General features: G+C 40.5%; 1 protein-coding gene across 35 annotated transcripts in view; it reads right to left on the bottom strand.

Annotated features, from left to right (window-relative positions):
- ANK2 (ankyrin 2) overlaps window positions 1-19,174 on the bottom strand; it is a 749,119-nt gene that overhangs the window by 84,766 nt on the left and 645,179 nt on the right. For 23 of the 35 annotated variants that reach the window (XM_077476764.1, XM_077476769.1, XM_077476760.1 and 20 more), the window contains 5 exons: window positions 14,132-14,356; window positions 10,237-10,335; window positions 9,454-9,608; window positions 8,185-8,396; window positions 4,212-4,416 (listed from right to left, as the gene is read on the bottom strand). In XM_077476764.1, coding sequence (XP_077332890.1) covers window positions 4,212-4,416; window positions 8,185-8,396; window positions 9,454-9,608; window positions 10,237-10,335; window positions 14,132-14,356 — 896 coding nt within the window. The remainder of the gene's footprint in view (window positions 1-4,211; window positions 4,417-8,184; window positions 8,397-9,453; window positions 9,609-10,236; window positions 10,336-14,131; window positions 14,357-19,174) is intronic. The other 12 variants (XM_077476781.1, XM_077476772.1, XM_077476770.1 and 9 more) reach the window with 1 other exon arrangement.

Genomic DNA, 19,174 nt, shown 5'->3' with positions numbered 1-19,174 from the left:
CCATATGAAGATTTACCCTCTATTCCTATTCTGGTATCAACCCAAAATTTGGGATTTTCTATTTTACTTTCAATGATAATGGTAAATATGACAAATAGAAAGGGGTGAATCTTCTTAAAGGAGGCACAGACAGCAAAAAAACCTGGCAGGGTTTTTTTTTCAAATATAGGTTTTATTAAATACCAAAAAAGCGTGAGGCCCCCACAGTACAGAAAGGAGTGTGAACATTGCCAAGGTTACATAGTCTATGTGCAATGCCTAAGGTAATTGCGATCATCATATATTACAGCTCATATGTTAGCATGAGACAAAAGCCAATTCATCTCCAATGAGGTTCACATTCACAGATAACAATTTACGTGGAAATGTCAGGAAGTAGAGGGCTCCCCCCTTTTCTTTTTCACCTTTTCTTAAAAGAAGAAGAAAAAAAAGGGAAACATAAATGCTACGTGGGTGTAGGGTAGAATAGCATAAGGAAATGGGACACCACAGGAGGGGGGGAGGAAAAAGGAGGGGGGAGACATGGCGGTAACCGAAGGATATGAACTCAAGGCAGGAACAGGGATAAGCTATGACCCCAGAAGACATTGCCTTTCATTAGGATAAAGACATTCCATATATTCCAGGTCTTCGTATAAGTCTCTCATCTGTGTTGTCCAGTGAGGATTAAATCCTCCATTCTCTTTACCGCCTCCACTTTTCTCAGCCAATGTGCAATGGTGGGGGGGGGCTGTTGCTTCCAATGGAGGGGAGGCATTAAGCAAGTGACGTATTAGTGATTTCTTGTTTTTTTTTTGTTTTGGTTGAGATCTTTGAATGGTGTAAGAGGAAGAATGCGGCATCATCCAGAATGTTATATTCCGTAAACTCCTGCGTGATGTAGCGGACTTCTCCCCAAAAATGTTTCAACCTGGGGCAGGACCAGAAAATATGTAGCAATGACCCCTCTTCCTCCCCAGGGTCAGCAATGGTTTGAGGCAGAGGGGAAGCATCTGTATAGCCTAGAGGGTGTCAGGTACCAGCAGGACAGCAGTTTAAAATGTGTCTCTTGTGTTTTAGTACACAAGGAAGATTTGAGAGCACAGTTAATGATACGCTGCATTTGTACTGCTGAGAATGTGCAGTTTAGGTCTCTCTCCCACCTAGTCAGGCAGGGCAGCTGCGGTTGTTCCTTTGGTGTATTCAGCATAGTTACATAGTTAGTAAGGTTGAATAAAGACACCAGTCCATCCAGTTCAACCTGAGTGAGTGTCCACAATTGTCCCTATCCCTGTACATTGCATGTCATCAAGATGCTCCTCCATTATATATAATTTATTTAAGGTACCCACATATAGAGCTGTCAATTTATGCAGCGCACCACACACACATTGGTCCCCACACCCAAGGAGCCCACAATCCAAGGTCCCCAACTCACATTAATATACTAGGGCCAAATTTGGACAGAAGCCAATTAACCTACCGGCATGTCTTTGGAGTGTGGGCGGAAACTGAAGTACCCAGAGGAAACCCACGCAGGCACAGGGAGAACATGAAAACTCTAGGCAGGTAGTGTCGTGGTTGGTATTCAAACCAGCGACCCTTTTTAATGCTAGGTGAGAGTGCTAACGACTACACCACTGTGCTACCCGTAGGGTGTATGTTTGGGATAATATGTGGCCTAACGGACCAGTACCCGAACAGAGGTCCTCAAATGTCGTCAGTTGACGTGTGAAGTCTTGGGGGCCAGGAATGGAGTGAAGGAAGTGGTGCAATTGCACTGTTTTCCAGAAGGGGAGTTGGAAGGTTCGTCGTCTCGGTCAATTCTAAAATGGATTTCCCACTAAGGACAAATTTAGCTGCATGGTCACAGTCAGAGCTTCTTAGTGTGGGGTACTTCAGGATGTAAACACGGCTCAAAATTCGGGAGGCCAAGTAATGGGAATAATGGGGAGTTTCTGGACGTGAGGTACACTTGGCTGGCGACTAGATGGCTGTGTCTCAGAGTAGTGCCTATTAGCGGGTGTGATTTCAGCCCCGGGGACAGATCGTCGTAACACCACAGTGTACTCTTTAATGGTACGTGGGTTTGGGACTGTTCAATTTGTACCCAGAGTTTGGATGTCACGTTTTGCCTCCAGTCAAGTATGTGGCCCAGGTGAGAGGACAGATAGTACTGTCGGATGTCAGGTAGAGCCAGGCCTCCTTTGTGCTTGAGGAGCATCATTTGTGTTCAATGAAGTCAGGGTTTTTTATGTGCCCAGACAAATCGGGTAAAAAGGGCCTGTGCTTGTCTGAAAAAGGAGGGTGGTATCTGTATGGGCAGGGCTTGAATAAGATAAAGGAATCTGGGTAAAATGCTCATTTTAATGAGGTTGCATCTGCCAAACCAAGAGTGAAGCCCATGTGTCAATTCTCTAGTAAGATGCGTGGCTTGGTTAGCGGGGGGGGGGGGGGGGATTGAAGTCAAATGTGCGTGGTATGTCGGGTGGGATGTATATGCCAAGATATTTTAGTGCCGTGTTAGTCCATTTAAAGCGAAAGTTGGTTTGCATGGCGAGCAAGACGTGGGGAGGAACTGCAACGCCCATCGCTTCCGACTTGGAAAAGTTTATTTTCAAATGGGAGACTGCCCCATATACCTCAAATTCCTGAAGGAGGTTTGGTAAGGAGATCCTGGGGCCTTTTAGGGAGAATAGTAGGTCATCTGCATAAGCTGATATTTTACAGTGAGAGTTACCCACCTGGAGCCCTGTTATATCTGGGTTTAGTCTTATCGTGCAGAGGAACGGCTCTAGAGATAGGGCGAAGAGGAGGGGGGACAAACTGACAGGGGTTTTATTGCCTCTCTACTCTAACCCAAACAAAAAAAAAGGTTTGCCTTTAGTTATACTTTAAAATGTGTCATATGCACAAAAAATGCATAACAAATACAACTGTGACTGTTATCTTAATGAATGTATGGATTATGTATCTGCTCTTCTTTCCGATTGTAACATGAACCAATTACAGTAGTGCTTACCAAAGAATGGTGCACAAATCTGCAGAACAGAAATTAAAATGAGAGAATGTAAGATAATATGTTCAGTGCAATGGCAGCTGCCACAGAGCAGCACAGGGAATTTAACAGGCTGAGCTCCAGCAATTGTTTGTGTAGGTATATGGAGTAACTTTGAACAACACAGGAGGCACTTGGACTGTGAAATTTGTAAAAAGTGGTATGGGGCCTACCAAAACTTGGTAAACACTAAGAAATAATATAGGTAGAGCTTTGGTATAGCGTTTGTACACTGGATGGAGTCGATACCCTGAATCTGGCATCCATGCTGAGCTAAAACCTCTTGTGTGCAGAATGCATCAGGCCGGCTGCTCAGCACAGGACCCAGGAAGCTAGTAGAGATAATTGGAGTAGTGGTGTCTACTTCAGTGATTTCCAGCTTCCAGAAGCATAATCTGGGTATGGTATATACACAGATAAATTGGTCCAAGCTTGGCAAATTTAATTATGTAAAAATCGACCATGCCTGGAATTCTTCTTTAAATGATCAGAAGATGTATTTTCACGTAATACATGAACTCATTATTGCAGACTACTCATGTATTCCCTTTGAATGGAGTCAATACACTGAATCTGGTAGAACCAGTTTTCACTTGTGTAGACACCTAAAGCCCTTAGTTGTCTATCCCATGAACTTAACATTATTTGAGGACACAGATTATCCTTAAATGTTTTATCAAATAAGTGTTCTGCAATTAAAAGGATATTTATATTTTCTTTCAGTACTTAAGCTAGCAATGATGTAGAAGAATTCTGTATGGAAATGTTTGTTTTCATAGAGTTCATTTGTTTTTCTAAAGGTTAGTGGGGTTAAGTCATTTTTGAGATGAGAAAATTTGAAGGAGCAGGATGGAAAAATTTTCTTGAACTCTAATAGAGTATGTATTTTTTCTTTGGGAAATTCTATTCATATCAAAAATGTTTTAGGTAATTTTGAATGACATTCATCAAGTCTCTGTTGGCATTATTAAATCTACTGATCAGAGTTTTTGTATGAATGTTCGTTTGACAATCTACCAATGTGTGACCAGAGGAATGAAATGTAACAAGATTATAAAAAAAAGGGCAGCCTGCAACCCTCCTGAGTAGTCTTGGTCTGTAAGGCTTTGTCAAAAATCCAGGTCTGACTATCCAACTATCCATATGACAGTGGAGCTGTGATAACTAAACTTACCAGTGATACTGCATAGTAGTCTTAATGTAGGTGTATCACCACCATATCCATTCATCATTGCATCGCTGGAGGCTTTGGGCACAGGGATAGTCATTGTTATAGGCTTGTGGAATTTCCTTCTTCTTGGTTCTAATGTCACAATAGGACTGAAGGATGCTTTGTTGCCTAATATTTTCTTCACAAGTTCATGATGCACTGGCTGGGCCTTAAAGAAGGAAATGTTTCAGAAAGTGTTAAAAACTGGTAATACACATTCAACAACACAGAATGTATCTTTTTTGTACTGCAGTTCAAAGTATAAATAAGTAATCAGAATGTAAATTCCAGTAAATGCTATAGCCAAAGGTCACAGCACAAAGTTAAGCAAGTAAAGTCTGCAAAAACGAGGGAGGGGCTAGCCAGGAGGGGAGGGCGCAAGCACAGTCTACCCCATGCCCAAGTGGGTTCTAGAATGAAGGGTTGATTTACTAAAACTGGAAAGTGCAAAATCTGGTGAAGCTGTGCATGGTAGCCAATCAGCTTCTAACATTAGCTTGTTCAATTAAGCTTTGACAAAAAGAGTTGCACCAGATTTTGCACGCTCCAGTTTGAGTAAATCAACCACACTGTGTCTTCTCTGTTACCCTAAAAATGTACTTAGAGGAGAACAGGTTTGTGTATAAGAAACCAAGCAGAAAATAGAAGAGGCATGGGGAAAAGAAGGGTCACAGTGGAAGGACAGAAAAGGAAATCCAAGTAATCTGGCTGTAATAAGGGTCTCCATCAGCTTAAAGTAGTACTAACATCTTAACATTTTTTTATCTTAATGCATTCTTTGCATTAAAAGAGAAGTGAAGTATTAAAAAACAATCATACCCACTTGTGTGGCTGCAGCATCAATCATATGCTGCATCTGTCCCCTGCTGACTGTAAAACTGAGAGATCACATGACCATCTATCGCTCACTTTCCAGTATTCACTGAGCTAAGAGTGGTGACTGCTAGTGACCAGTTCCCTGCTCTGCCCCTTCAGTGCTCACTGGATCACTAGACTGTACAGGGGGCAGGATTAACTGGCGGAAACTCTAAGCCAGCTGCCAGTGAGGCATCTGGATGAATCCTGACATTATTGTCAGGATTGATGCAAAGTCTGCACCAGCTCTGTGATGTCTGCCATCAGCAGGCTTTAGCCCGCTGTTGGTTTAACCTGGACCACAAGAATGCAGAAATAAGTGCACTCCTGTGACCCACATGGGGAGTATGGCAGAAAAGGTGCTAGACCTACTTCTTCTTTAAGGTAAAAATGCTTCTCCCCCTTCCCTCCCTCACTTCCCTTCCTCCCCTTCCCTCCCATCCTTCCCTTCCCTCCTCCTTTATTCTTCTCCATTTTATTACTTCCCTTCCTTCATCTTGTACTTTTAAACTATGGTGAATACAGCTTTTTTCATTATACAACAAGTGCCTTGCATGAGAACAAGAGAGAACAAAAAATATGGGACTTTATGGGCATCTGTATCAATGAGTAGACATAAGTAAAAATGTAATATAGTAATTTATTAAAGTATAATGTCAAGAACAAAATAAAACAAAATGTAAACAGTGGTGTATAGGTAACATAACGACAAACATCACCAAAAACTGGTAGTGAGCATATGGAGATATAGCTGTAGAGGGGTGAGTAGCTTCACGCTAGATGGAATGAACTGTGCTCAACATGTTTCGCATTGACAAATATTGCTTCTTCAGGAGCGTGAGGGGTTAATTATGGTTTAAAACCCTGTTCAGGGGTAAACACAGAGTTTTATTATAACAAATTTCAAATATAACATACAGTACATACATATTACATAAGAGGTAGATAACCATAAATACTTACAAAGAACATGCATGAATCAGGTAGAGTGAGGGACAGAGCCACTGGTAAGCATGACCCCCCCCCCCCCCATAGACAGATATGGAGATACATACAGTGGCTCTGTCCCTCGTTCTAACTGATTCACATATCTTTTCTGTAAGTATTTATGGTTATCTACCTCTTATGTAATATTAATGTACTGTATAATATATTTGAAATTTGTTATAATAAAACTCTGTTTGTGTTCACCCCTGAACAGAGTTTTAAACCATAATTAACCCCTCACGCTCCTGAAGAAGTGTTATTTGTGAACACGAAACATGTTGCGCACAATTCATTCCATTTAGTGTGAAGCTACTCACCCCTCTACAGATATAGCTCCATATGCTCACTGCCAGTGTTTGGTGATGTTTGTCATTATGTTACAGATTCACCACTGTTTACATTTTGGATTCTCCTTACCTATGTTTAGGCGGTGGGTATGCTCATCTAAAATTGGGGTTATTATTGTTGATGTTTTATGATGTTCTTAACATTATTCTTTAATACATTACTATATCTAATATTTACATACGTCTACTCATTGATACAGTGCCCATAAAGCCCATATTTTTTGGTCTCTCTTGTTCTCTCACACTTTCCAGGGACGAGGCATTGCATACTATCATATGTCCATAGTAGCCATGCCTGTGGACACAACCCAATTTGTTTAAGCGCCTTGCATGGTTTTTCTTTTTCCTATGTTTATATTAGTTAGTTCTATTTGGGCCTACCATGTTATGAGGTTATATGTATTAACGGTGTATTCCTTACCAGCTATTGTATTCTTTGTTTTTGTACTACTTTATTCTGTTTCAATAAAAAAAAATTGACAATTAGGTAAAAATGCTTCTACTACCTGTCTTACCCTAACCCACTGTCCCTAAACATTTACCATGTCTCCTCTTCTGCACTGTCCCTGGCATCTGCATTGCTCACCGTCATAGTTTTACAGGAGAAATTGAGGCCTGTGGAGCGATAAGTTGCTGCTGCCATCAGTCAAACTGCTGTGAGAAGGTAGCAGTGTTTGGCTTACCCCAATGTGTTAGAGGATGCACCTGAACAAGGGTAGAAGCCTATGGTGCCTTTGCAACAACACAAGGAAAGTGACATTTTAGTGTAATATTGTTGTATAGAGGTAAGTAAGTGTTATCTCTTGTATTATTTTTAGAAAAATAAATTTGACTTTGCTGTCACTTTATTCTTTTTAATAGTATTATGTGTTTCTTCTTTTGCTAGAGGGGTAGCTAATCTCCACCTGAAAGCTATCAAACACTGCCTTGCTGTTAAGATGTGTTTGGTAAGCTTTTAAGTGGGTTTGGGAAGACCCCTTAGTTGAAGAACTATGTTAATTAAAAAGGAACCTTTACATATCGCTACTAGTATTTTGTGTATTTGTGAAACAAGACCTTTCAAAGAAGGTAAATCCCTGTAGATGTACTCAAAGGGGGCTACTACTAAAATTTAAGATCCTTGGCAAGGAATTATCATAACAACAAACTTTAAGATAGCTGTAAAAATGCTGTCAAAAAATTTCATATTGATCATGTAGAATGGAGAAAGAAAATGGGCCCCAGGTGCAGAGAATAGTCAGCCTATTCAGGTTTGAGCCATGTGTAAAGTCAAGCTATCTGGGAAGTCATAATTGAATATGAAGACATTAGATGACATTTGTTTTGATTTTGTCTATAACTGCTCAGGAGAATTGCATGGGAGGAAGGAGTTTAGAGGCGGGAATTGTTAAGGAGGAACTCCATAAAGTGGATTTGGGATAGATAGGAATAAGCCAGAGTTTCTCAATTTCAGTCCATCTGTAACATGCCCAAAAAGTGAAGCGGGAGGCTCAGTGCCATAAGTGTGAAGCTAAAAAGTAATTTAAAATTTTAGGCCCCCCTAGTCTCCATAGAGCCTTGAGTATGCAAAGGACACCGTGAATAGTCTGTGACAAATATATCCCCATATAAGGTTTAGGAAGGCAACCTGGAGATTTTTAAAATTCCCCTCAGGGACCCGGTTTTAAATACACCTTGAACTAACGCAAGTCAAATAAAAAAAGTCAATCTGCCAGTATTTGAAGTGTAATGTCTTTTGATTTACATACCTGAAGGCCAACACGAATTCTTTTAGTTAGGGCTCCCTCTGGAAAAACAGCCTGGACCTGAGGTACCACATTGCTGCTCAGAATTCCTCCTTCAGGTCCAATCAGGTTGTTGTCCTGTTTAACCCGAGAAACCACCGCAAAATATTGTGGAAAGTCCCGGGTAATAATACGGCAAATGCGCTTCTTTTCCAGTTCCTCTGGAGAGTCAAGAACTGCATAGAAATGGCAGAGATACAGTTTAATGACCACACACCCTGAGTGAGGAAGTCATCATACAGTCACATTTTTTACACTATCTATCTAACATTCAGAAAGATAGTAAACAAATGTGTTCCCAATCAATACCATGTACTAAGAAACGTAAAAAGACTGACAATAGGCCTAGCTTAAATCAACCAATGATCTGTGGTCTATCAGAACCATGTGGCGAGCTAGCTAACTCCTTCTAGAGAAATATTTGGTAATTTGGGCCAGACTTTTTTAATCTTACCTCAGTTAAGGGACTAGCACTGAGGCTGTTCACAAACTCTGCCCAATGTGCGTATGAATATATTTATCCTCTAAATATGAACTTTATTGTCTCTTTGACTTCATCACAGATATACAAAACTGTAAGAGTCCCTTTCTCACTCCCCTGAGGTCTATAATTACCACATCTATAACAATGTTCAATGTAAAGGCCTCTGCAATTAGCTGCACATCCCATAGATACAATTTAAAAGGACTGTAAAGGTAGAAGGTTTGTTATCTTAATGCATTCTATGCATTAAGATAAAAAGCCTTCTGTGTGCAGCAGCCCCCTCAGCCCCCCTAACACTTATCTGAGGTCCCTCTCTGTCAAGAGATGTCCATGAGTGTCTCAGCCATCCGAGATTCTCCTTCCTAATTGGCTGAGATACAGCGCATTGGTTCCCGCTGCTGCCAGTCAAAGTCAGCTAACCAATCAGGGGAGAGAGGCGGTGGGGCGGGGTTGGGCTCCGTATCTGAATGGACATAAGGGAGCTGTGTCCCATCTCGGGTGCCCCGATGGCAAGCTGCTTGCTGTGGGGGGACTGAACAGGGGGGAGGGGCCAGGATCACAGAAGAGGAACCTGAGACGAGGAGGATCCAGGCTGCTCTGTGCAAATCCACTGCAACAGAGCAGGTAAGTATAACATGTTTTTTTATTATTTATAGGAAAAAAAAAACAGCCTTTACAATCACTTTAACGTTTTGGATAAGCATTACCATGTATTATATCATATTCATATATGTAAATAATAAAAATACCTTCATCCATTCCATTAAGAATCTCATTCAATTCATCTTCAGTAAATTCACAGAAATGTTCTTTCCAGTTATCTCCAGTTTCGCTACGCAGTATCACTAATTCACGCTCATTTCCACGCAAGGCAGCAAAATGGGGGATCTCGACAATAACAGGCCTAAATAAAAAATATACATTAAACTCTGTAATTAATGAGGCAAGTGATTTACTGCTGGAGAAAAGAAGCTTAGAGTTCCTAATTTGCAAGCACACACACAATGCTTTTAAAGTCAACAGATTTACTGCATCAGAAAATTATAGACAGTTTATCGTTGCAGCTTTACTTAGTTGGAAACAAATTGTATGTGTTGAAAATTACGATCAAATATAACACAGAAAGTGTGGTTATTTTGGGATGTGTCATGCATTTAAATAATCTTCAGCATTAAGTCGCACTGGGATTTCAGTCACTGACAATAAACATGTCTAAGCTTGTGATCCATTGTGCTTTGACACAGATTAAAAGTCAATCACTAGTTAAAAAAGAAAAAAAAAACAATCACATGCTCAAGCAAAAAACAACACCACTTCACAATAAAAGTCAAAAGAAGAAGGCACACGTACTACTGCACTAAAACAAAAACAGTCACAGGGATTACAATGCCTCTTCAGGACACATTTAAAAAAAAAAAAAAATCACACAGATCATGGAAAGATCACTGACAGAAATAAATAAATTATGTTGGAGAACAACAGGGACGAATAGGGGGCCGGCATCCATCAACTTGATCTAAAGTCTCTCCTACCCAAGGAATTTGGTTCCAGGAGGTCCCAGTTGAAGGATTCGGCTGACCAAGCTTTCTCCCTCATTTAGAGGGGGGGGAGCCGTAGGAAGGTGTAGTTTACTGAATACATCCAAAGCAGCAGTGGGAGAAAGAACATAGGTAAGAGTAATTTCAGCTTGAGTTAGAGGTGAAATGCCACAGTTTGGGAGTAGAAAAATGTGTATTACATGCCAGCTAAAAGTAAAAACGAAAAACAAAGTAGTATTCTATCCCACTACCTCAGTAGGCCCATGGGATCAATTGTTTCAATCTGTTTTACATGTTCAAATCTATCAAAGGCGCTAACAGATATGACAAAAAATTGATCAGGAAAAATTATTTCTAGATTCACAATAGGCAGTATTTGTTCACAGCACATATGTCATGTCATATCAATATACAGTTTTTAGCACATGCGGTTAAAGCTGAACTCCACCCAATGCCTTGTTTTAGCTTTGGGTGCAGTGTGGAGGGTTTGACAAAAGTGTCCCAAACACAATTTCAACACAGCTCTGACCACAATTTCGCCCACACTCTGTTTCCTCCTGTGGTATGTATTCTTCTTGGAATAAATAGACAATGCACTCCACAGAAGAGAACCGGAAGTTACTGGAGAACTGTCTCCAGAGGGACAATGGGTGGCAGATCTAACCACCCTTCATCCAAATGTAAAAAATGCAAATACTCTATAAGCTGCCTAGTCACTCACTTACCCCTAAACTGTATGCTTCAACATTCATAGAAAGCAAAGATGGAAAAATGAAAAGATGGAAACATTCAAAGTTAAGTGCCAGATGACAGAGTTTGTTATTTGTTGGTCAGGAAGGTAAAATGGTTTCCATTTACTGCACTCTGTCATGCAACAAAAGTGTGATATTTATTAGTTATTGAATTGTATAGTATCATATCATAAAATCTTTTGTGTAACTGAACACAAAAAGCTAAATTAAGGGGTGGATTTACTAAAGGCAAATAGCCTGTGTATTTTGCAAAGTGCAGTTGCACTCTGCAAGTGTAGTTGCTCCAGAGCTTAATAAATGAGAAGAAGCTCTGTTGACTTCCATCATCCACTCACGTGCAAGCAAAAATGCAGTTTTTTTTTAATTTTCCTTGCTTTTGATTGGGTAGTCTTTACAAAGTGAAGGTTTACCTTATTTACTAAGCTCTGGAGCAACTGCCCTTTTCAAAGCGCACAATCTATTTGCCTTTATTAAATCAACCCCAAAGAACCTTCAGAATACTATCAAAATAAGTTAAAAATTATAAAATGGTAAATCTGGTCATCAACTCCAGATTCTTACAAACAAATCAAATCACTAATGCTTGCTAAGTCTGCTATACAAGTAATGATTTTGTATTTTGCACAAGTGTTAACCTATGTTATAAAGTAAAATTTTGTTTATATATTTTTGCTTTCCCCTCTACAAATCAACAAAATGATGTTCTTCAGTACAGCGCATCATTTGTGCAGTAAAAAGTTAAGCCAAAGACATAACTTTACAGCTACAATGTTGGGAAAACATTTTCAACATCACTGCAAAATATCACAGTGTGTATGTGCAGCATTACGTATACAGTATTCTTCAAACAGTTAGTATAGCTTACCTATCATCTCTTTTCAACATCAGAGTAAAGCAATAATTAAATAAACACAGCAAAAATGAGCCAAATTGTAGACATTATTTCCCTGTAAGTACAACTTACTAGTCAACTAAACCAATACAAATTTCAGTGCATTGTGTAACTCAAACGCTACAGCTTTCAAAAAAGTTTAGAATTTAAAAAGATCCTACCCTGTTTCCCCTAAAATAAGACCTAGCGTGAGTGTCGGTGATGGCTGCAATATAAGCCCTACCCCTTAAATAAACCCCACCCTATTTCCCCAAAAATAAGCCATACCCTTAGAATAAGACATAGAAGGACTTTAACTAGGGCTTATTTGGGGGGTAGGGCTTATATTTCAGCCATCGTCGACAATCATGCTAGGTCTTATTTTAGGGGAAATAGGGTATCACAAAAGAAAAATAATGCAGATGTAAAATGCAGGTCCCTGAAGCTGCCTGCAAATAGCCACAACAGCCTCCCCTGCCTTATGGCCAAATACCAAGTCGTTCTGATAGGCAAAGCCCCAACACGACTTGCCTACTTCTTCCAACCTCCTGCAAATTCATGCTAGCCTGCAGGGCAGCCCATTAAACTGATGGGACAATAGGAATGTTTAAGGATGGAAAGGTAGCAGAAAACGTCAACATCACTAAAAAGAGTTTTGCCTGTCAGAATGCCCAAGCCATCAGGGCAGGGTTTTAGGGGCTGCTGAATGTATGTGTAAGAACCATAAGGTGTTTGCAAAACCAGCAATCTGTCATTTCTAAAGCAGGCACCGGAGAGCTGAACCTGCTTAGCTGTCAAAGTAATCAGCATCTCAGGCAGCTGAAGGCACACGTGGAAGAGGAGAACCACTGGGGATGGCAGGCAACACATTCAGGGACATGCCTCTTTTCTCAAATCTTCCTCTTCTACGTGTGCCTTCAGCTGCCTAACACACTGCTTACTTTGACAGCTGAGCAGGTCCAGCACCAGCTCACTTAAGGAATGACAGTTTGCCAGTTTTCAGTCTATCCTGTCTTCATCCTCTAGCAGTGCTAATGCGTGGTTACTGTGCTTATCTTTGGACATTGATCAAACTGTTTTTAGTTCATAATAAACTTGTTTGAAGATCTGCACCCTTCTGTTTCACTGTTTGTGCCTAAATATTACTTACCTCTGCATTACTGCTCTACTATGCTTTTCCTCTAGGTCTGACATTTACTAACGTTGGTTACAAACAATACATGATTATGATCTTATCTGACAATATGTAGGATGTGAGCAGACACCCCTGGCTGGCAGACCAGTCTCAAGGTAGAAGTCAATAGGATATTTCCATCATTACTATCTGATAAGGCTGGTGCATAGGTTGTCTGCTCAGCTGTCTAATGGATAAAAAACACGTATTGCTAGATAAGTAACTGTGTCCATTGATCTATTTACTACATTAACTTACTTCTCTATCAGGGTTCCAATGGATCATCACTGACATTATCGTACATGTCACAGTGATATTGTTGTAAATACAATAGGAACTCCTGGACACTAATTTACATAACATATCTTTCCCTGATCTCTACTTCTTAAGCCTGGTGTACACTAATAGTATTTATTTGGGTCAACCCAGTTCCTGGCAGCTCTGGTCGAAAGCCGCTGTACTAATAGTTACGATGTTAGTACAACAATCTCCCCTGCTGAGCTGTTGTGTTCTGACAGGGGGATGGCCCCCCTGCCAGAACACTGAAAGCGCTAATTGGGAGCTGGTCTGAGGCTGAGAGCGCTGATTGGGAGCCGGTCAGCCGCTGGTTTTTCAGCATACTCGTCCCACAGGAGCTGGCCCAATGGCTGGCTTCTGTCAGACCAGCTGACATAAACAGGGGCAGAAGGTCAGCAGTTTTTTATTGAGCCACCAGATGTCTCCTGGCATTCGGCCCGTGTGTACTAGGCATTAGCAATGGTAAGATGTAAGACTGGGTATACATTATACAATTTTATTGTTCAGTTTTCTTTAGACTGAACTTCGACAATGTAGTGCAAGGTCCTGCCTAATTGCATACAAATTGAAAGTGTTTAGGTTTGACCTCATATTATATGGTTTTGGTAAATCTAAAGGAAGATTGTATAGAAAAAATGTACAATGTATGGCCTGCCTAATTGGGAATGCACCTCAGAAATATTCTAATCTAATTTCAATTTTACTATACAATACCCTTTAACAATCTTGAAAGTGTCCATTTCTGCATGACATGTAAAATAAAATAAGCCATAAATGGTCATCGTCTGAACCTACCCAAGGAACTGAGCTCCAGAAGGGCCAACTTCAATGAGACGACTAGCCAGACCTTCTCCTTCTACCATAGGCGGCATAGTGGCCAATCTATGGCGCTTCACCAAACGGCAGGTCACTCTTGTGGGAGCAGTGCATTTCCGAGGAGGAATTATTATTCTCAGTCCATTGTGCCTGCAACCTCTCATGGCACCGCCTCGGGCATCCACCATAAAGCTAACCAGGAAACTGAGAAAAAGCACAATAACCATAAAAGTAAGCACAAGACAAAGTCTCAAAGAGATTAAGTTACTGTTTAAATTTACAAATACTAAGTACTACAAAATAATTAATTTATATATATATTATAATAAGTAATTTAATAAGTAATTTATTTCACAAAATTCAAAATAAGGGGGGTAACATCTGCAACAAAATGATCATATAGTATTAAAGCTGAAGTTTTGCCTTACAATAAAAAATAAATTCTCTATAGATTTAGTAAGCTAACTTATCTGTCACAGGATTCACTCCCCTATTCACAGATTGTGTTACAGGCAGTAAAAGCAACAAAGCCTGGTTCACACTAGTGCAGCTGCAATTTTATCTTATTACCAAAGCAATTATGTAGTGCATCTGCAGTATGACTTGCTGCATTTTTGATGCAATTTCTATACTAGAGCAATTTCTGGAGAAGAAGAATACTTGGGAGGGCGGGGGATGCACTAGAATTGCATTGAGAACATGTGCAGATGTGTTTTTGATGTGTTTCCATTGAAGTCTATGGGGCACAAAATCACACTGCATCGCACCCAAGTAGCATAGGACCCTTCCCCAAAGTCGCATCACAGTTGCGTTGCATTGATGTGAACAGACACCACTGAAATAAATGTGATTTCTATTGTCATGTGATTCTAAGCAACCCAAATTGCATATGAAATCACACCAGTTTGAACCAGACCTAAATGATGGTTCCTCAATCAGTGGTGGCCCATGCATTGTGGACAAAAGGGCGCCGCCCCTCCGACACCTCTGCTGCCCTCCCTATTCATGTGTCCAACCTCTTTCAGGATGCTGGACACATGAAATACTATGGCGAGGATAGGCTGGGGTTTGTATTTTAAAACACATGATTAGACCCAGAGGCTCTAATAGGCTTCAAAATAGGGTGGGCTTGGGGTGCAGAGTACTGCGTCTCAATCCCACCCTGTTGTGTGGCATTGCAAATTAATTTTCGCTATTTTCACACTAACATTCCTCCCTGCCAATCACCATGCAGGTCAGTGAGACCTGTCTCCTGATTGGCCAAAGCATTAGGCGATCCTATTGGATACCTAACGCTTTCGGAGAAGAGCAGACACAGGAGCCACAGCCACGGCTTCCCGCCGAGTAAGTACCACTGTATCGGCCACATGGGGGGGGGGGGTTAGTGAAGTGACAGCTGAGCCTGGCTGCATTTGATGGGCACAAGTAGCTGCATTTGATGGGCACAAGTGGCTGCATATGATGGGCACAAGTGGCTGCATTTGATGGGCACAAGTGGCTGCATTTGATGGTGCACAAGTGGCTGCATTTGATGAGCACAAGTGGCTGCATTTGACGGGCACAAATGGCTGCATATTATGCGTACAAGTGTCTGCATTTGATTGGCACAAGTGACTGCATTTACTGGGCCCAAGTGGTTGCATATACTGGGCACAAGTGGCTGCATTTGAGGGGCACAAGTGGCTGCATTTGATGGGCACAAGTGGCTGCATTTCATTGGCACAAGTGACTGCATTTACTTGGCACAAGTGGATGCATATACTGGGCACAAGTGGCTGCATTTGACAGACACAAGTGGCTGCATATGACGGGTACAAGTGGCTATTTAATTGGCACAAGTGGCTGCATATGATGGGCACAAGTGGCTGCATGCATATGATGGGGCACAAGTGGCTGCATATGATGGGGCACAAGTGGCTTTGTATGATGGGCACAAGTGGCTGCGTATGATGGGCACAGTGGCTGCGTATGATGGGCACAGTGGCTGCATTTGATGGGCACAATAGCTGCATTTGATGGGCACAGTGAGGCTGCAATTGATGGGGGGTTCAGTATTTTTCAGTTTGTTTGCACCCCCCCAAAAAAATTTTGAGCAACAGCCGCCACTGTCCTCAATGTAGGAGGGAGGAGGCGTTGGGTTCTAGGAACTTTTTCACAGCACCTTCACATAGGACATGAGGCTATTAACCCACACAGAACCAGAAATTCAGTGACAGTAAGCCCTTGTACACACGGCCGGAGATTCCGACAACCAAATCCGTCTGAGTAATTCCGACGGATTAATTCCGGAAGAGGTCCGGAAGTGATGTTGCATACACACGGTCGGACTAAGTTGTCGAAAAATCCGATTGTACATAACGTGATGACGTTATTTCGTTAACGTCGACGGAAACAGTCCGATGCAGACCACACACAGTCGGAATATCCGACAAAACGGTCACATTCCGTTGGAATCTCCGACCGTGTGTACAAGGGCTAAGAGGACTGGGAAACCCTACAGTGAAGATCTGTACAGGATCCAGCTGCTGTGGGACATCCTTCAATACAGTTAGCTCAATAAAGCTATATATATATATATATATATATATATATATATATATATATATATATATATATTTTTTTTTTATGGCCAAACTTCAGCTATAATGTTTTTATTTGTTTTTTAATAAAATAACAAGCAAAATAAACTGAAAATTAGCAGTGCTTTGTATTTGTTTACAGAGCATTCTACTCCGTGTACAGCATATTACCTAAAGTGTTTGTGTTTTAATAGTTTAAAATGCAAAGATAGCAAGGCAACAGTATTAGAAAATTACAAGCTGTGAAAATCCACATATCTGCAACACAAAAGTGGGTCTTGCATGCTGCTGATTAGAGGATAAGCATACATTTAGAAAGTTAATATTTACCTCCACATCCACTATACTGTATATATATATATATATATATATATATATATATATATATATATATATATATATATATTTTTTTTTTTTTTTTTTTTTTTTATTTACTTTCAGACACATACACAAACAAGTAAGCATGCACCCATAATGCATATGAAAGGTGCAAGCAGTTTGAACATGCACTTTACAGTCCATGACAGTACCAACATGTTTTTTTTTTTTTTTTTTTACAATAAAATGGAATCTGATACACCAATTTTAAGATCTAACTGAAAGATTGACTAGGTTAGGTTCACACAAAGAGTTAGCAAGGAGACTAGTCTATTGAGACAAATGGGTTGTACTAAAATGTAGAACTCATTTCACACTCCAACTTTATTCATATTTTAATACTGTATGATTCTAGTAAAAACATGTCCAAGCTCTGAACAGTAATTTCTCTACTAAAAAAGTAAAGCATCAAGAAGGTGACAGAGGTGCACTTTGCAAGGTGTAGTGCTTTGCATCCACCAGGATAGACAACACCTGAGGGCTGGGGCAGATGCACTCATTTTGTTACATGATCTAAACTTTTTTTAAATTTAATCCCTCTTCATTATTAGTTAGAAATTACATTAATAAACCCTGTAAGTTATGGTCAGAGGCGTAACTAGAAGCTTCATGGCCCCGGTGCAAGAAACAATAAAAGGACCCCTGACCTCAAGGCCGTTTACTCCAGTTGCAGGGCCCGTTATTACAGTCCTGCAATGGGACCCTTTCACATGTTCTGCAGTGGGCCCACTTCGTGCTATCTTGGGTCCACCACGGTGGTGGAATGCCAGTGCCCAGTTGCAAGTGTGACCTTTGCAACCTTGGTAGTTCCACCACTGGTTATGATACATAACAATAAGTAGTTGTATGGCTGTATGAGGGGGCAAGAGATATGCATTATTGAATAATTCCAGAGTTTGAGACCCCAGGCCTTGCCCTCATAGATGCTAAATTTCTTTGCCATTGGCTGTTAACCAAGTACAATTTTCTAAGGAGGGCAGAATTCAGTGTAAAGTTGTCCAACCCTAGCTTATAGTCATCCTTATAGGGCAAGAAAAAGGGTGGGCATACATGTCCCAATAACAGAAAATGACACAATAAATCTGAGCATAATTTGTGGTGATCAGTCTATCTATGGGTTTACATTGGCACAATAACAAATGTCTACATGTATGTGCCTCAATGTACCATCGAGTTGAAATGGCAAGAAGTTTTCGGCAGTACCTGATTCAAGCTACAAAGAGCTAATCTCCCATACCTTGCCTTTATCTGTGATAGATTCCCAATCTATGGCCACTGAAAGCCATAACATATTCAAATTCAGGACTCCACTTTTTGCAATATGTGGAATCACTGACCTGGAACAAGAATACGCTTTCTTTGACTTAACTGATCTGCATCCATGTTTAGGATTGTGACTAAGAAAGAAAAGCTAGTAATCTAATATAGCAGCCAGCCAACTACCATTATCAGAGGATGGGGTACCACATTGCTGCTTACCAGTTCTTAGATGTGGCAGCTGCATTTTTTTGTTTTTTAGGCTTTTTTGGTTTTATTTTTACTTGTTGATCTGACCACTAACTGTGCAGCCAAAGCATGTAACCATTTATGTAAAACTTTTATCCCAAAAGGAAATTAACTGTTGCTGTAACTGCTTAAAAGTGTTAGCTTTCAGCGTGGCTTTAATTTATTAGTCAAGTCCATCAAAATCACTAGTGCATCTAACATTACCCTCTCCCCAGACTGACGGTGCTGCTTCAAAGGTGTCTCTGTTGCTCAGAAGGAGAGGATAGCAATAACATTCTCTATGCTTCTTTAAGCACATTTTTTCTTTGAAGTTTAATACAGTGCTGGATTTGGTAATTGAGATAATCCAGCATATTTTCTGTTTCTCTTACCTTCTGAAATTCTAATTCTAATTCTGTATTTCTGATATCCTACTGTATACAGAAGACACAGGTAAAGGCCATACAGTATGCCTCACCACAGATTAACCACAGTAAAATTTGCTACAATGTTTGCTGTGGGTAATACAGTAAAGCCTCTTTGGGGGGCTTATTTAAAAACAGTGCAAAGAGCAATAGTC

Source organism: Lithobates pipiens, unplaced genomic scaffold (assembly GCF_037356315.1).
Source record: "Lithobates pipiens isolate NorthernLeopardFrog02 unplaced genomic scaffold, aLitPip1_a1.2 Scaffold_13, whole genome shotgun sequence".
Lineage (NCBI taxonomy): Eukaryota > Metazoa > Chordata > Amphibia > Anura > Ranidae > Lithobates > Lithobates pipiens.
Note: the sequence above shows the minus strand (reverse complement) of the source record. Positions and strands in the feature narration are given on the sequence as shown.